The sequence below is a fragment of the Babylonia areolata genome, chromosome 2 (genome assembly GCF_041734735.1).
Source record: "Babylonia areolata isolate BAREFJ2019XMU chromosome 2, ASM4173473v1, whole genome shotgun sequence".
Taxonomy (NCBI): domain Eukaryota; kingdom Metazoa; phylum Mollusca; class Gastropoda; order Neogastropoda; family Buccinidae; genus Babylonia; species Babylonia areolata.
Window position 1 is genome coordinate 29,716,791 of NC_134877.1, and position 15,942 is coordinate 29,732,732.

At 39.2% G+C, this 15,942-nt stretch overlaps 1 protein-coding gene across 2 annotated transcripts in view; it reads left to right on the forward strand.

Moving 5' to 3' along the window:
- The first annotated feature begins 210 nt into the window (after window positions 1-210).
- LOC143300183 (uncharacterized) overlaps window positions 211-15,942 on the forward strand; it is a 42,495-nt gene continuing 26,763 nt past the window's right edge. For both annotated transcript variants that reach the window (XM_076613752.1, XM_076613745.1), the window contains exons 1-8: window positions 211-398; window positions 3,027-3,185; window positions 5,653-5,794; window positions 6,786-6,877; window positions 8,452-8,566; window positions 10,825-10,913; window positions 11,640-11,703; window positions 13,498-13,586. In XM_076613752.1, the coding sequence (XP_076469867.1) occupies window positions 362-398; window positions 3,027-3,185; window positions 5,653-5,794; window positions 6,786-6,877; window positions 8,452-8,566; window positions 10,825-10,913; window positions 11,640-11,703; window positions 13,498-13,586 (787 nt within the window). In that variant the 5' untranslated portion in view covers window positions 211-361. The remainder of the gene's footprint in view (window positions 399-3,026; window positions 3,186-5,652; window positions 5,795-6,785; window positions 6,878-8,451; window positions 8,567-10,824; window positions 10,914-11,639; window positions 11,704-13,497; window positions 13,587-15,942) is intronic.

Here is a 15,942-nt window from a genome sequence, read left to right on the forward strand (position 1 = left end):
TCACGTACGTTGTTTGCATTATTAACAAGGTTGTGGTTAGAGTACAATCACGGCTTGCTTCTCCAATTCACCGGCCCCCCTGGCACCCCCCCCCCCCCCCTTTCTGACTCAACCCCTCTCACCTCGTGATGAATTTTTTACTCTCACACGTGACAGTTCACAACAGCATAAGGGAAATAACTCCAACTCCACAGTGCTCGTCACATGATAGGGAAATGGCGCAGGGACGTGTAAACACATTATGACTGTTTAAAATCGAAAGCTGAGTTATCATCGAAACTTTCTCTTGTTCACGAGATTTTTGACGACATATTAACAGCTGCATCTTTTTCTTTTGCTTGAGAATGTTGCTGCATAAGTCATGAAGACTGCGATAGTCGCGACAGTGTGGACAACAGGTATGTGGTTTCAAGTACGCATCGTTTATCTGAACAGCAGCAGATCAGAGAATGATGGTCACATGATGATGATGAGTCCGACAATGACATGTAATTTTATCACAGTCACAACGGCTTTTGCTCTCACATGTTGACAGCGGATCGCAATGTTTGAAGTTTTGGGTGAATTATCTATTGTGCTATTTAATTATTGATTGGATTTATTTATTGGTTCAAACGATTGTTTGCCTTAGTTGAAATTGAATTTTAAACCTTTTGTTTGCCGTTTCTTTATTGTATCAGTGACAACAATTTACCGTGTACACGTCTTCTTCTCCTTCGTCAGAAAGACACCCCAGTCTACTCCACTGTCCAATGACCACTCATCACACTCACAACCACCCTAAGTTTTGTTTTTTTTGTTGTTTTTTTGTGTGGGTGTGTTTCTCTCTCTCTCTCTCTCTCTCTCTCTCTCTCTCTCTCTCTCTCAGTCTCTCTCTGTGTGTGTGTGTGTGTGTGTGTGTGTGATTACATTTTCCTATCCTTATTTTCTATTTTTTATATAGTTTTGACTGTTGAGATCAATGACCTATTCATTATTGACTGACACCCATTTATATAGTCAAGTTGTTCAGGACATTAACTCCGCCAGTCACACAGAAGAGTGGAGGGGAAGAAATGTGGATATAAAGCCATGTTCGAGGGTGTGGGTCATGGATGTCTCTCCCAGGAAGATCCATCTGTTGTTCCAAAGTAGAGCCCTGGTTTCACTTTTTATCTTTGTTTTGATACCTTTCTGAACTGAACTGAACAGTGCCTTTCACTCCTGTAGTATGATCCACACCCTTCTCAGACAATATTGTGATTGACAGGTCTACCAATTATCTTTTAATTAACGACTTTATAGTTGAAACAAATTAATGTGCTCAAGCATTCATTGCTGGACTGACCATTCCCTTTTCCTAAAAAGAATTACTTGAGACACAAAAATAATAATAATTCCAGGTCTGACAGTGTCAAATGAAGTCAAGTCAACTTAGTTATCTCCAAAGAGAAATTCACATGTGGTCATGTTGCTCACATTCACAATTCAATTGTGAATATGTATTTAGAAGACACATGCAGACACACACACACACACACACACACACACACACACACACACACACACACACACACACACACACATCTTGTAACTGTAAAGTTAAATTCTGATGTACAGTTTCACTTGAGTATGAACACACTTAACAATATTAACTCTTAAGACAGATGTACCTGTTTGAATATATCTATGTGCTTTGAACATTGGAATGCATAAACACTGACAGAAAGAAGTTTACAAATTATTCCACAAGGATGTATACATTAGCCACTGATTACTTTTACGTCATTTAAAAATATAGCAAGAGAAATGGTCATTAAATGATGAATACAAGCATTTACTTTTAGTTTTCAACTGTCAACATTGCAAAGATGAATTTATAAATATTCAGGGAATTAAACACACAGACACCGTGCCAATGGCAAGCTATGAATCACAATGAAAATATGCATACTGATCATTGGATGATAACAGAAATTGTTATGGATGAATGATCAGACCCAATAGGATATATTTTTTTTTTCATAGACAGATTATCTGTTTGATTCGATTGTTTGTCTATATATAGTTTTAACTTATGTTTGACTGCTTGGCCACTTCAGGTCAATCGTTTACAGTTGGATAATTTTGTTTGGGAACAAGAGACTGATATTCCAGTTGTTCAAACAAATTTTGTGTAAAGTTAAGTCTCTCTGTCTCTCTCTCTGTCTCTGTCTGTCTGTCTCACTCTCTCTGTTTGGGAGCAAGAGAATGATATTCCAGTTGTTAACTAATTTTGTGTATTAATAGTATTATAAATTTAAGTCTTTTTCTCTCTCCCTCCCTCCCTCCCTCTCTCTCTCTCTCTCTCTCTCTCTCTCTCTCTTTCTCTTTCTCTGCCTCCATCCCTCCCCTCCCCTCTCTCTCTCTTTTAGTTTCATCAGAAAATGTTGTCTTGTTTGGAAGTAAGAGATGTGTTTGTTTTGTTTTTTTTAGGTGTGTGTGTGTGTGTGTGTGTGTGTGTGTGTGTGTGTAGATGATATATGCTAATAAACTAATATAGTCATAGTCACATGGAATATTTTCACACTCATTTCAGATGATGAGTAGTCTTAGAACTAACATTTTGATTGATATCATGAGCAAGTACTGGTAATCCACCTCCAACCCCCTACACACACACAAACACACACAGTGACACACTCCTTCCCCTCACCCCTTCTTAACCTATCTCTGTCTTATTTTGATGTTGGTGTTGTGAATTGACTTGCTTTTTTTTTTTTTTTTTTTCTCAATTATTATTCTTGCCCAGGGAGCCGGATGTAAACAAGTATCTTGTGCTTACTCCTTTACCCTCATAAAATAAAATTTCGTTTGTTTGTTTGTTTGTTAGTTCACCTCCTTTGTTTCCTGCAACCAGCAGGAATTACACTAGAGCCATGAACATGAAGGCTAAGCCCATTTTTTTTTTTTTTTTTTTTTTAACTATGGATATGTTACTGTCATGCTCACAAAGTAAGGGAATTTAGATAATTTCTGAGGTTATTTTCCTTTGTTTTACATTTCAGGTGTAATTTTGGCAGTTATTAGCAGCGGCACCTTTGCTCAGTATAATGAGCAGCTGGGGTTCATATCCACTGGTGCCTGGTCCACGTTGGCTGCAGACTGCAACGGCACAGTTTTTCAAAACTGCACAGCATGCAAGGCTGGCTCATATGCCAATGAGAGTGAGTAAACTAAATCACACTGTGTTTATGTTTTTATTTATTTATTTTATTTATTTATTTTTTTTACATCATATGATCTTTGATTTCATTGTTTTTTTTGTTTGTTGCTAATAAAGATTAATATCCATTTGTATATGTATGTGTATATGTGCGTGTATCACTGTATGTGTGTGTGTATGTGTATAATATAGATATTTAATAATTATATATATATATATATATATATATATAGAGAGAGAGAGAGAGAGAGAGAGAGAGAGAGAGAGAGAGAGAGATTCAAAAACTTTATTACTCAAGGATAATGATTTTAGGCATTGCCCAGTCTTCCAATCTGTTCTTGTGACAACAATAACAATAACAACATTAACGATAATGACACAAAAATAATAATTTTGTTAACACTGCTACATCTACTGCTACTACAATGAAGAATGATCACCATCATCATCATTAACATCGTAAAAAGTAATAAAACGAACGCATTCATACATTCATATCCATACACATGCACACACTCTCTCCACCCAACACACACACACATACACACACACACACACACACACACACACACACACACACACACACATATACTTATGCACATACAGAGACATGACCGAAGTGAGAAACGTATAGCGGACATAAAGAAAACATAGAAGCACAACTTTACCATTGCACATATACAAAAGTGATTAATTTGCTGATGCAGATGTTACAGGTAATAACATCCAATTTACAGGTGAACAAGTAAAAACATTAAAGCACAAAGGTAGAAATAAAATAAATTCACTGCATGTAAATTGTAAGTATAGATACAAACTTCATGAAAAAAGCATGATTTTTGTCTTTTTTAGCTGGTTATTAAAGAGAGAGAGAGAGAGAGAGAGAGAGAGGTGTATGTATAGCATGCACAACTGGCTCATATGCCAGTGAGAAAGAGTTCAGTCATTATCTGTGTTTATTTTCACATCATAATTATGATCTGTCATTTCGTGTGTGTGTGTGGGGTGTGTGTGTGTGTGTGTGTGTGTGTGTGTGTGTGTGTGTGTGTGTGTGTGTGTGTGTGTGTAACTAATTCAGCTGTGCTGAAACTTGGTGTGTATGAATAACATGCTCATGTGCCAGTGAGGGTGAGTAAAGACATTATGATTAATTTCATATCATGTGGTATATCATTTCAAATCTTTTTTTGTTTCTTTGTTTGTTTGTTTTTATCTGGAAACTAATGTGTAACTTGGTGTGTATGAACAACATGCACAGCTGGCTTATATTCCACTGAGACTTTTTCACTTCATAAGTTCATATAATCTGTTATTTCAGTTCACTTTTTCAGTTTTGTTTGTTTCTTCGTTCTTTATTTGGTAACTTATGTGTAACCAAGTGTGCTTAAACAGCATGCATAACTGGCTCATATGTCAGTGAGTGTGTGTGTAAAGCCGTTCTCGTTATGATTGTTATATTTCATTATAAAACCTGTCACCTCAATTCATTTTGTTTGTTGATTTATTTTGGGTAACTGCTATAATTAGATGTGTATGAACAACATGCATGACTGGCTCATAGTCATATGACAGTGAGTGTGTAAAAAAGATAGACAGGGGGAGAGAGAGAGAGAGGGGGGGGGGAGAGAGAGAGAGAGAGAGAGAGAGAGAGAGAGAGAGAGAGAGAGAGAGAACAAAACACTAGCTACTGTAGCTAGCAATATACCATGTCATGGGGGTGATGTCTTGCTTTCACTTGATTTTCATTGACACATCAACATTTCAATCGTGCATTTTTCAGTGACACTCCATTTATGAATATGTTCTTTTCTTTATGATCTCTGGTGGTAAACCTGCACTGCTTTGTGAAGCAAACTGAAGTATCGTTGTCCCATGATCATTTTCTTTTCTCTCTCTCTCTTTTTTTTTTTTTTTTTTTTTTTTCAAAGTAGGGGATGGGCGTTAACAAGGCACAGTTGTTAACCCAAAATGTCAGGTGGGGATTTAATGGGAAAAACTCTCTCTCTCTCTCTCACACACACACACACACACACACACACACACACACACACACACACACACACACACACACACACACACACACACACACACACTCACACACACACACACACACACACACACACACACACACACACACTCACTCACTCACTCACTCACTCACTCACACACATTCACTCACTCTCTTTCGCTCGCTCTCTCTCTCACACACACATGCATGCGCGCGCGTGTGCACACACACACAACACGCACACACATGAATAAACACATACAGAAACACAACCACACACCCTGCCCCACCCCTACACACACACACACAGACACACACACACACACACACACACACACACATGTACTGAAAACATACACAGCATTCCTCAATTAATATTTTGATGGTACCCACACACATATGAAATCACTCACTGCTGACCAGTATTAAAACGTCCTTGGTGGCTGGCTCTCTGGTGCAGACGTGGTGAAGTGCGGATGCTGCCAGGGACCGGAGGGCCAGTGTCTGAAGGCCGACGACTGCACGGCTTGTGCCGCCGGTCACTACCAGCCCGACCAGGGCAGAGCGACCTGCATTCCTTGCCAGAACGGCACATCCACCAGGTGAGGGTTTTTTTTTTTTTTTTTTTTTTTTTTTTGCTGCCCCATCATCTGCACCGTTTCAGTGCCATTACTCCCACGCCACTCATAATGTGTCCCCCATACACGACAACACCCAGGTTCGTCTGTCTCAGTCCCAGCACCGGCAGTCCACAGGGAACCATAGATGATTGTTAGGTTGCTAGGAGGCCACACATCAGAGGAGACCCTGCACTGACGCTGAGTCACTTCGGCGGTGTTCGATAGTGCCTGTTTAGGTTTAACGTACTTAGGACACCACCTACTAACCCCCTCAAGTGAGTTGCTTCTTGTTCACCAGCTGGTGTAGATGGGTGGTGAATATAATTATAAGGATTACGGCCAAGGCTGGCGAAATTTTGTTAACGAATGTTTCTTTTTCAGAACATGTTCATGTTTTATTGTGTTTTGTAAACCTTGAGGTTTTTATAACAATAAGATATTCTACTCTATTCTATTCTCTGTTCTATTACTTCTCAGTTCTGTGTTAATCTATGTGTGTGCATGATGCATGTGCACCTGCATGCATGCATGTACGCATGCATGTGAGTGAAAAAGTACACATATGCGTAATGACATGTTTTGGTATTGTATAGAATCAGATTTCAGGATTAGGGTCCTAAAAAAAAAAAAAGAGTATGTGCACCACACAACACAATTATACACACATGCACATGCACGCATGCACAGCATAAGCACACACACACACACACACACACACACACACACTTGTAACATTGTAACTGTAAACCTCTGCAAATCATACCTGTTCACTGCCTACATGAAAGGTTATCATTATTATCATTATCTTATATAGTGCCTATCTTTGGTTCAGAGACCAAGCTTTAATGTCTGTTGCACATATGCTACATACATACATGTGTAAACACACACACACACACACATATACGTGTATGTGTGTGTGTATGTGTCATGAGTATAAATTTTACATACAAATCCCTTTATTCCTTTGCAGTGGGTCTACAGGCAGTCTAAAATGTGAGAACTGTACACAGGGACATTATGCAGACAAAGAAGGTTTACCAGAGTGTAAAGAATGCCCTCAAGGTCAGCATTGAAATGGACATGTAATTTGCATGATTTGGCTTGTCACGGGTTGTCAGAAATGTGTGTGTGTGTGTGTGTGTGTGTGTGTGTGTGTGTGTGTGTGTGTGACTGTGTGTGTGTGTGTGTGTGTGTGTGTGACTTTTTGTGATTGTGTGTGTGAGGAAGCATGCATTTGTGCATGCTTATGGTTTATGGATGGTGATGTGTTACATGTACAGCTGCAGCTGGCAGAAAATGTTTCATTTCCTCAAGCCCTCCAACCACCCTTTGCCCAACCCACTTCTTCAGTCAGGAAACTGAACCTGACCCAGCCATGCTCCATGACATGCACACACACACACACACACACACACACACACACACACACACGCACGCACACACGCACACGCACACACACACGTAAAAGAAAGTACACTTGGCATCTTGTGAAACATTCAGCATCCCCTCACCCTTCCTCCCCTCCCCCACCCCCCAACCTTACCACCAATAAACAACATCACACACTTGCACTGCTTCTACTGTTCTTGTGTACACAGAAGTACAGTTTGTGCTATTTCAGTAATTCCTTGTCCATTGAAAAATTATATATATGTATGTATGTATGTAGGTAGGTAGGTATGTATGTATGTATGTATGTCCCTGAGTGCCTTTTTCTGTGACTGACAGACAAGCCAATCAGCTTGTGGTTTGTAATGTAAGGTGGTGTTTTGACAGAATCCATTAGGTGTTGGACTTCTGATCCTGTGTATTGTATGATAGTCAGTCGTGTCTGACTACGACCACCAGAACAGCAGAGGAGGCATCTGCTGTCTTGACTATCTGGGCTAGAATTTGGTTATAGTGGAGAGTGTCTTGCCCAGGTTACATTCCTGCTCTCTCGGCCAAGAGGGTTTTAGGACAGTCGGTGTTTGGATGGTTCCCAAAGGCCAGCTTACCCCCACAAGGCTGCAGCACTAAGAGCCAGAGCAATCATGCCTCCTAATTTGAGAGTCATAGTCCTTCACAAAAGACAAAGGTGTAAATGACTTCCCATTGCAGTGGAGAAACCAATGATCATACAGCTCTCTCTGTTGTTGGCCGAACTGTAAGCTTACGTTGATCTGTGATATAAGTGTTCAGAGGATTGGGCTCCACCTTCCTCTGCGGCAGCCCTGGACAACAAATCAGAGTTAATTCACTGCCCTTGATGGCCGTAAAAAGACCTTTAACCTAAACTTTACCCTTTATCATCAAAGTAAACAGCAACGAGTTGTTGGTCTTTGATCGCAAAATTTTAGTAAGCAGCTCAAGATGAGATGTTTATTAAGATTTCCTCCTGTAAACAGTTCTCTGTTCTTTTGAATTATACTTTCTAAATGCTTTGTTGTTTGAGATTGTGATGCTTGAGATTATATATCACATGGTGCTGAGTGTAAAAAAATCATACAGAAGCAAACATGAAACGCTGTTTGTTGCAAACAAGGTTCAAAATGTGGGATGCTGTAAGGTACAGACTGCACCCAGAAGGCAAAACAATGGAATGCTTTTAGGTGCACATGCACTCAAGAGATAAACCAAGTGAGGAATGTTTCCAGGTACATATGCACCCAAGCCTGGAGCTATTGAGTGCGAGTGGTGTGATAAAGGGCACTATCAGAACATCACAGGTCAGGACAGCTGTGTGCCCTGTGATTCTGGGCACTTCTGCAAGTAAGTGTCGGGTGGAATTATTTATGACTACTACTACTACTACTACTACTGCTACTGCTACTACTACTACCACCACTACCACTACTGACTAAAGGTGTGGTATAATTAAGGACATCTGTGTGCCCTGTGATTCTGGGCACGTCTGTAAGTAAATGTTGGGTGTATTGTTAATGACTGCTTCTACTACTACTAATGATATTAAAGGCGTGGTATAAATAATAAATGTTGATAATATTAATATAAAAAAGATGTGGTATAGTTATTAACTAATAACAATAATAAAGGTATGGTACAGTTATCAGATAATGGTAATGGTAAAAGTTTGACATGGTTATTAACAAGACAAGACAAAGGAAATATCTTTATCATTGAGTGTAAGCGCAAGTAGCATGCTTTTTTTTATGTCCAACCCTTGCCCTTAAGAGGGACTTAAGCTAAAGAAGCAAAAAATTGAGCCAAAGGAAATAAATCAAAACACAATCAAAATACATACATTGAATACTGATAATGATAATCATAAAAGTGTTTACACAGTGCTTGATTGATCTTGTCCAGAGACAAACCAAAGTGCATTCACGCCAGTCACTCCACAAGCATACATTTAAAGAGATGCCAACTGTTATGATTTTGCTACGCACAATCGCAGTTTGTTCCGATGCTATGCCAACATCAAAATTGTTATGACAAGTTCATTTTCGACTTCATAGCATGGTCACACGCTTTCCTGTCGTAACATTACCCAGACGCTCTAGATCCGTCGATCACAAGGCCAGGGCAGTCACTACTAACCTTGGTCTCACGTGATGATGCTGAGCTAATTGCGTGCATGTTCACATTGAAACAGCATTAAGTGGACTAATCAGCTTAATGGTAGCAGTTACACCATGTTGTAGGTAGGCCCAAGTGTTTATATGCATTGTAGATAAAATGTACGTTTGCTGATGTGGCTCAGTCTGAGTGTTCCTACCAAATTCAGAATGTTCCTACCAGATTTCCTGATTGTTCCTGCAAACCCTTGACAGGGGTTGGCATCTCAGGATTTATAACTCTGAATCAGAGGATCAGTAAGTAGTAAAGAGTGGTAACACTCTCCTTTCACAAGGTACACAACTTCAAGTCAGTGCTGCTTATGCTACCAATTCAGCGAGCACACAGGTAAATAAAAGGTACATCGGAACAAACCCAGACACTTCCTCAAAAAAAAGGAAACGCCCGGCTTGTCCTTATATCAATCATTTGACATGTGCACACAGCAGCAATGACAGAAGAAATGTGCAAACACAAATTAGCTTTTACTCAAGACTGGCATAGCCTCTTTGATCCTGAGCAAGCCACACAAAACACACAATACTGAATATACACAGGGTTGCCGCAGTGGTTTTTCGACTTGAAATTAATAAACAGTAAGGCCAGGAGATCAAATGATTAGCAAGTAGTAAAGAGTGGTAACTCCTTTCACAAGGTACACAACTTCAAGTCAATGCTGCTTATGCTACCGATTCAGCTAGCACACAGGTGGATAAAAGGTACATTGGAACAAACCCAGACGCTTCCTCAAAAACAGGAAGCACCGGGCTTGTCCTTGTACCGATCATTGACATGTCAGATTTGTCAGATTTGTGCCGGCTGAATTGGTAGTGTAAGCAGCATTGACTTGAAGTTGTGTAACTTGTGAAAGGAGAGAGTTTCCACCCTTTACAGTTTGTTAATCATTTGATGTCCTGACCTCATTGTTTATTCATTTCTGAATCAGATGGATGAATGATCAAAAGCCCACAGAGAGAGAGAGAGGACAAGATCACAGGAACATGGGTCTATATGCGCAGTTTTCATTATGCAAAATGTGTATGATTGTTGTGATTTGAGGTTCACATTTTTGGTTTTTAGATTTCAGTCTAACGATTCCTCCCCTCACCCCTCCACCCCCACTCCCCCAACATACCCCCCCACCCCCCATGACTCCGCTTCCCTCGTACCCTACTTATTGATTTAAAAGAAAAAAGAGGAGAAAATTATGGCAGATGTAGCAGGTACGACAGACCACGCAGCATGCTTTCAGAATACGCAATACTTTATTTATTATCTCAGCAAGAGAAATTGGTTTGTGATGTGAATCACTACAGAATACTTAATTATCTCAGCAAGAGAAATTCACGTGTGGTGTAAAACACATAAACAGTGACGCTTTGACCTGCTTTCCTCGAAACTGAAATTGATTCTGAAACTGAAACTGATTCTAAAATACTTTCTCCCTTCAGTAAAACCAGGTGCACGTCTTGCGAGCCCTGTCCAGCAGGTTCCTATGGCAACGGGACAGGACTCACTGCCTGTACTCCGTGCGAGGAAGGTGAGAGATTTGTGTGTGTGTGTGTGTGTGTGTGTGTGTGTGTGTTTTGATTATATTTCGTGTTTTTTTTGGTTTTTTTTTGCTTCGCGTTAGTTTGTTTTTCATTATATTTCCAATTCTTTATTCCTTCCCCCCACGCCCCCCAACCACCCCCTCAAGCCCTCCCCTATCCACTTTTTTTGGTTTGTTTTGAAGGTGGGAGCAGGCATAGTTGTTTTAAGGCATGGAGGGGTTTTAGAGTTCTTTTTTTTGTGTGTGTGTGTGCTTGAAAAACAAGTTTGGGGGATAAGGTAGGGTAGGATAAGGGGCAAACAGAGAGAGAGAGAGAGAGAGAAAGACGTGATATTTGACACATTTTTTTCAGTGTGTGTCTGTGTGTTTGTGTGTAGTGTGTTTGTGTCCTCACCTGTGTGAATGTTGGTGTATGTGGAGTTATTGTCTTTACGTCTTTCTACTTGGTGTGTGTGTGTGTGTGTGTGTACCTACGTACGTGTGTGCATGTGTTAGTGTATGAATGTGTGCATGTGTGCGTACACATATCTTTGCACTAATTTTTGTCTTTTGAAATGAACTTGAATGACAACCGTCACTTTTTTTGTTTGTTTTGTTTTTGTTTTTTTTTGGTCTAAATCATAAGCTTAGTGAACAGGAAACTAACTGGGTTAAAGGTAAACAAACAATCAAACAAGCAAAGAAATAATCATTGTGACGTTGTTTATGCCACAGGATCATATCAAAACATCACTGGTGAAGACCATTGCTCTCCATGTCCAAAAGGATTTGATGCAAGGTACATTAATTTATTTTGTACTAGTACTCTTAATATAGGATAGAACGTTCTGTCTATATAAACTGTATTGCGATTTATTGTAAAGTACAATAAAAGCACAGTAAACAAAATATTTTTGTTGTATTTGTATTTCTTTTTATCACAACAGATTTCTCTGTGTGAAATTCAGGCTGCTTTTCCCAGGGAGAGCGCGTCGCTAGACTACAGCGTCACCCATTTTTTTTGGTATTTTTTCCTATCGAAGTGGATTTTTCTACAGAATTTTCCCAGGAACAACCCTTTTGTTGCCATGGGTTCTTTTATGTACGCTAAGTGCATGCTGCACACGGGACCTCGGTTTATCGTCTCATCCAAATGACTAGCGTCCAGACCACCACTGAAGGTCTAGTGGAGGGGGAGAAAATATCGGCAGCTGAGTCGTGATTTGAACCAGAATGCTCAGATTCTCTCGCTTCCTAGGCGGACGCATTACCTCTAGGCCATCACTCCACAAATATAGTGGCAAGAGAACAAAATAAACTTTTGGCTAGCTGTTTTGAGTGTTATTATTTTCTTTTTACACAATAACTGATGTATGCAGGGTGATCAATAAAGGGTGTGTCAGTTATTCGTTTTTGATATTTGCTGACGGGCATTTTTAAGTCAGCCAAAAGAGAATTTTCTCTTTTGGTTGAAGCAGACAATAAAGTATTTTGAATTGAATTGAATTGAATTATTCTTTGATCTGAAATCTTAAAAGCAAGACATTATCTATGCTGCTGTTCATGTTATTCTTCAAGTGGGTAAACATTTGTTGTTAAGTATTATTGTTAAAATGTTTTAGTTCTCACACAAGAATCGGAGAATGAAATGTGACAAGAGGAGAGAGAGAGAGAGATTTTCATTACTCTAGGAGTGATGGCCTAGAGGTAACGCGTCCGCCTAGGAAGTGAGAGAATCTGAGTGCGCTGGTTCGAATCACGGCTCAGCCACCGATATTTTCTCCCCCTCCACTAGACCTTGAGTGGTGGTCTGGACACAAGTCATTCAGATGAGATGATAAACCAAGGTCCCGTGTGCAGCACTTAGCGCACGTAAAAGAACCCATGGCACAAAAGGGTTTTTCCTGGCAAAATTCTATAGAAAAATCCACATCGATAGGAAAAACAAATACAAAAACTGCATGCAGGAAAAAATACCAAAAAAAGAGGGTGGCGCTGTAGTGTAGCGACGCGCTCTCCCTGGGGAGAGCAGCCCGAATTTCACACAGATAAATCTGTTGTGATAAAAAAAAAAGAAAGAAATACAATACAAATAAAGATTTTACGCATTGCCTGATCTTCCAATTTATCTGTATGACAACAGTAACAATAATGGCACAATAATGATAATGTTGGTTGATACTACTACTACTATTACTATTACTACTACTTCTATTACCACTAATTATCATCATTATCATCATTGTTGAAAATCAATTAAAAAAAAACAAAAAAACACACATTTAGACACACACCCTCCCCCTCCCTCCTCCCTCCCACACGCACACACACACTCACTCTCACAACCACCACCCACAACACACACATTTTTATGCTTATACATACATATATATATATATATATGCAAATTTACACACACACACACACACACACACACACACAGAAGTTGGTCAGTAAGCTGAAACCTCATTGTCAACAATGCATGCATGTTTACTTGTACGCACACCATTCAGGCTTGATTGTTCCTCCCTGGACACACTGATGTTCTGTTGCGGTAAACTTGCTTAACGTTTGTTACACCCACACCCCACAGCAAAAAAGGAGCAAAGAACTGCACAGGCTGCGAACCAGGAACGTTCAAACCTACAGAGGGGCTCAAGCTGTGTGAGAAATGTCCATCAGGTAAGCATATTGACATGGGTGGGGGTGGGGGGTGGGGTTCTGAGAGCTCTGATGACAGTCAGATCTGTTCTTTTTGTCTTGTCTCACATATATGGGAAACAAAGCTAAGACTAGGTGGCCTTCAGTCTTGGGAGACTGCACAGTTGCGGTCTGAGTGGTGATTGATACAATGTTGGGTGTGGCCGGACAGGTCAGTGATTGATAGAAGGTCAGGTATGGACAGGTCAGTGATTGATAGAATGTCAGGTATGGACAGCTCAGTGATTGATACAATGTTGGGTGTGGCCGGACAGGTCAGTGATTGATAGAAGGTCAGGTATGGACAGGTCAGTGATTGACAGAACGTTGGGTGTGGCCGGACAGGTCAGTGATTGATAGAATGTCAGGTGTGGACAGGTCAGTGATTGATAGAACGTCAGGTGTGGCTGGACAGGTCAGTGATTGATAGAACGTCAGGTGTGGCTGGACAGGTCAGTGATTGATAGAACGTCAGGTGTGGCTGGACAGGTCAGTGATTGATAGAACGTCAGGTATGGACAGATAAGTGATTGATACATTTGGAACCAAATCATGCCATGTTATTGGATATCAATCTGAATATACTTAAGGAACTCTTTTTTTTTTCTTACCACTCTTACTAGTCTAAATCTTGAATCTAAAAAAATATGATTCAAGACATGGAAAGGCTAAGTAATATATAATGTTGATAATAATAATGATAATGATGATAATAATAATAATGATTATATCAATAATGACAACAACAACAACAACAACAAAACAACAACAACAACAACAATAATAATAATAATAATAATAATAATAATAATAATAATAAAGTACTCTTCCTGTGCACTGTTCCCTCTGAGAGAGGACCTTAAATTGAACTTGATTTTGTGAAAGTTTGGAAACTTTAATTAAACAGAAAAAAAAAACCTCCCCAAAAATGGTTAGCTTGAAGACATATTGCGCATACCAGTCATCACATATTCTCTGGTTCTCCAGTGAAAAACACCAGAAGACCAAATGAAATCTGAAGTTGTTTGATGAATATCTCTTCTTGCTTTGGTGTTCCAGCCGTTTGGAGCTTACTGCCTCCATGTCTGCAAAACAAAATTTGTCATCCTGACCTGATTTCAAAGTAAAACAAAAGACTTTTTTATCCAGCATATAATTTCAGCATTCCTGTCTATGACATGGTTAATTATGCACGATTCATTGTACTTTGGGCCTTAACGTGTGACTAACTGAATGTGCAACAAGTAGTATTTCACTAGAAGTCTTCATGATGATGATAATGATGTGATCATAATAGTAATGATAATTATAATAACATCATGGTGAGAAGAAGAAAAAGGAGAACAGACGATACTGCTGATGAATTTCATTTTTTTTTTATTTCAGTGCCCCTTTTTTGAAAACATCAGACAACAAGGCCTTCAAGACTCACTTGTGATAAATTAAGTCCCCTAGCATTAATTACAGAGTAATTTCCCTTTTTTACTATCTGCACCAAAACGTTTGCAAAATAAATAAAAATTCCATGCTTAGCAAAAGAAGTTCCTGTTTGAACAAAAAATGATAATAATGACTCCTCTTGTTGTTGTGTCAGAATAAGAGGTCAAAGTGCCAAGTTTAGAGAATACAAAAAATATAAATATAACAGTAAATGCAGTTTGCATATAATTAGTTTTCTTTTTTTTAAATATTTTTTTGTGCCCGTCCCAGAGGTGCAATATTCTTTTAAGCAAGATGACTGGAAAGAACTGAATTTTTCCTATTTTTATGCCAAATTTGGTGTCAGCTGACAAAGTATTTGCAGAGAAAATGTCAATGTTAAAGTTTACCACAGACACACAGACACATGGACACACACACACACACACACAGACCACCGAACACCGGGTTAAAACATAGACTTACTTTGTTTACACAAGTGAGTCAAAAATGTTTGTCTACAAACTATAGAAGCCGCCCAAACTCCATGAAATTCTACTCATTGTATTCAGAAAAGACAAAAAAAAAAAAAGAAAAAAGAAAAAAAGTACTGTTGAAATTGAAATCCTTTGTCTCTTCCATACATATTTATTTTCAGTAGAACTTTGTCTATTGACAGGGGGAAAATAGTCAAGTATAATTGAAAATTTACACGTTCAAACTTTGATTTCTATGGGTGTTTGCGTTATTATTCAGTGACTAAGGAAAATTGACTTGATTTGTATGTGCTTGTTTGACAAGAGTTAGTGTTTGTTGTTTGTTTTTGACATCACCTTTTTTTTTTTCTATATATGATGTGTATAAAAGATGTATTTGTGTACTATTCCTGTGCTTCCAGGTGGCACATGGAATACACTTA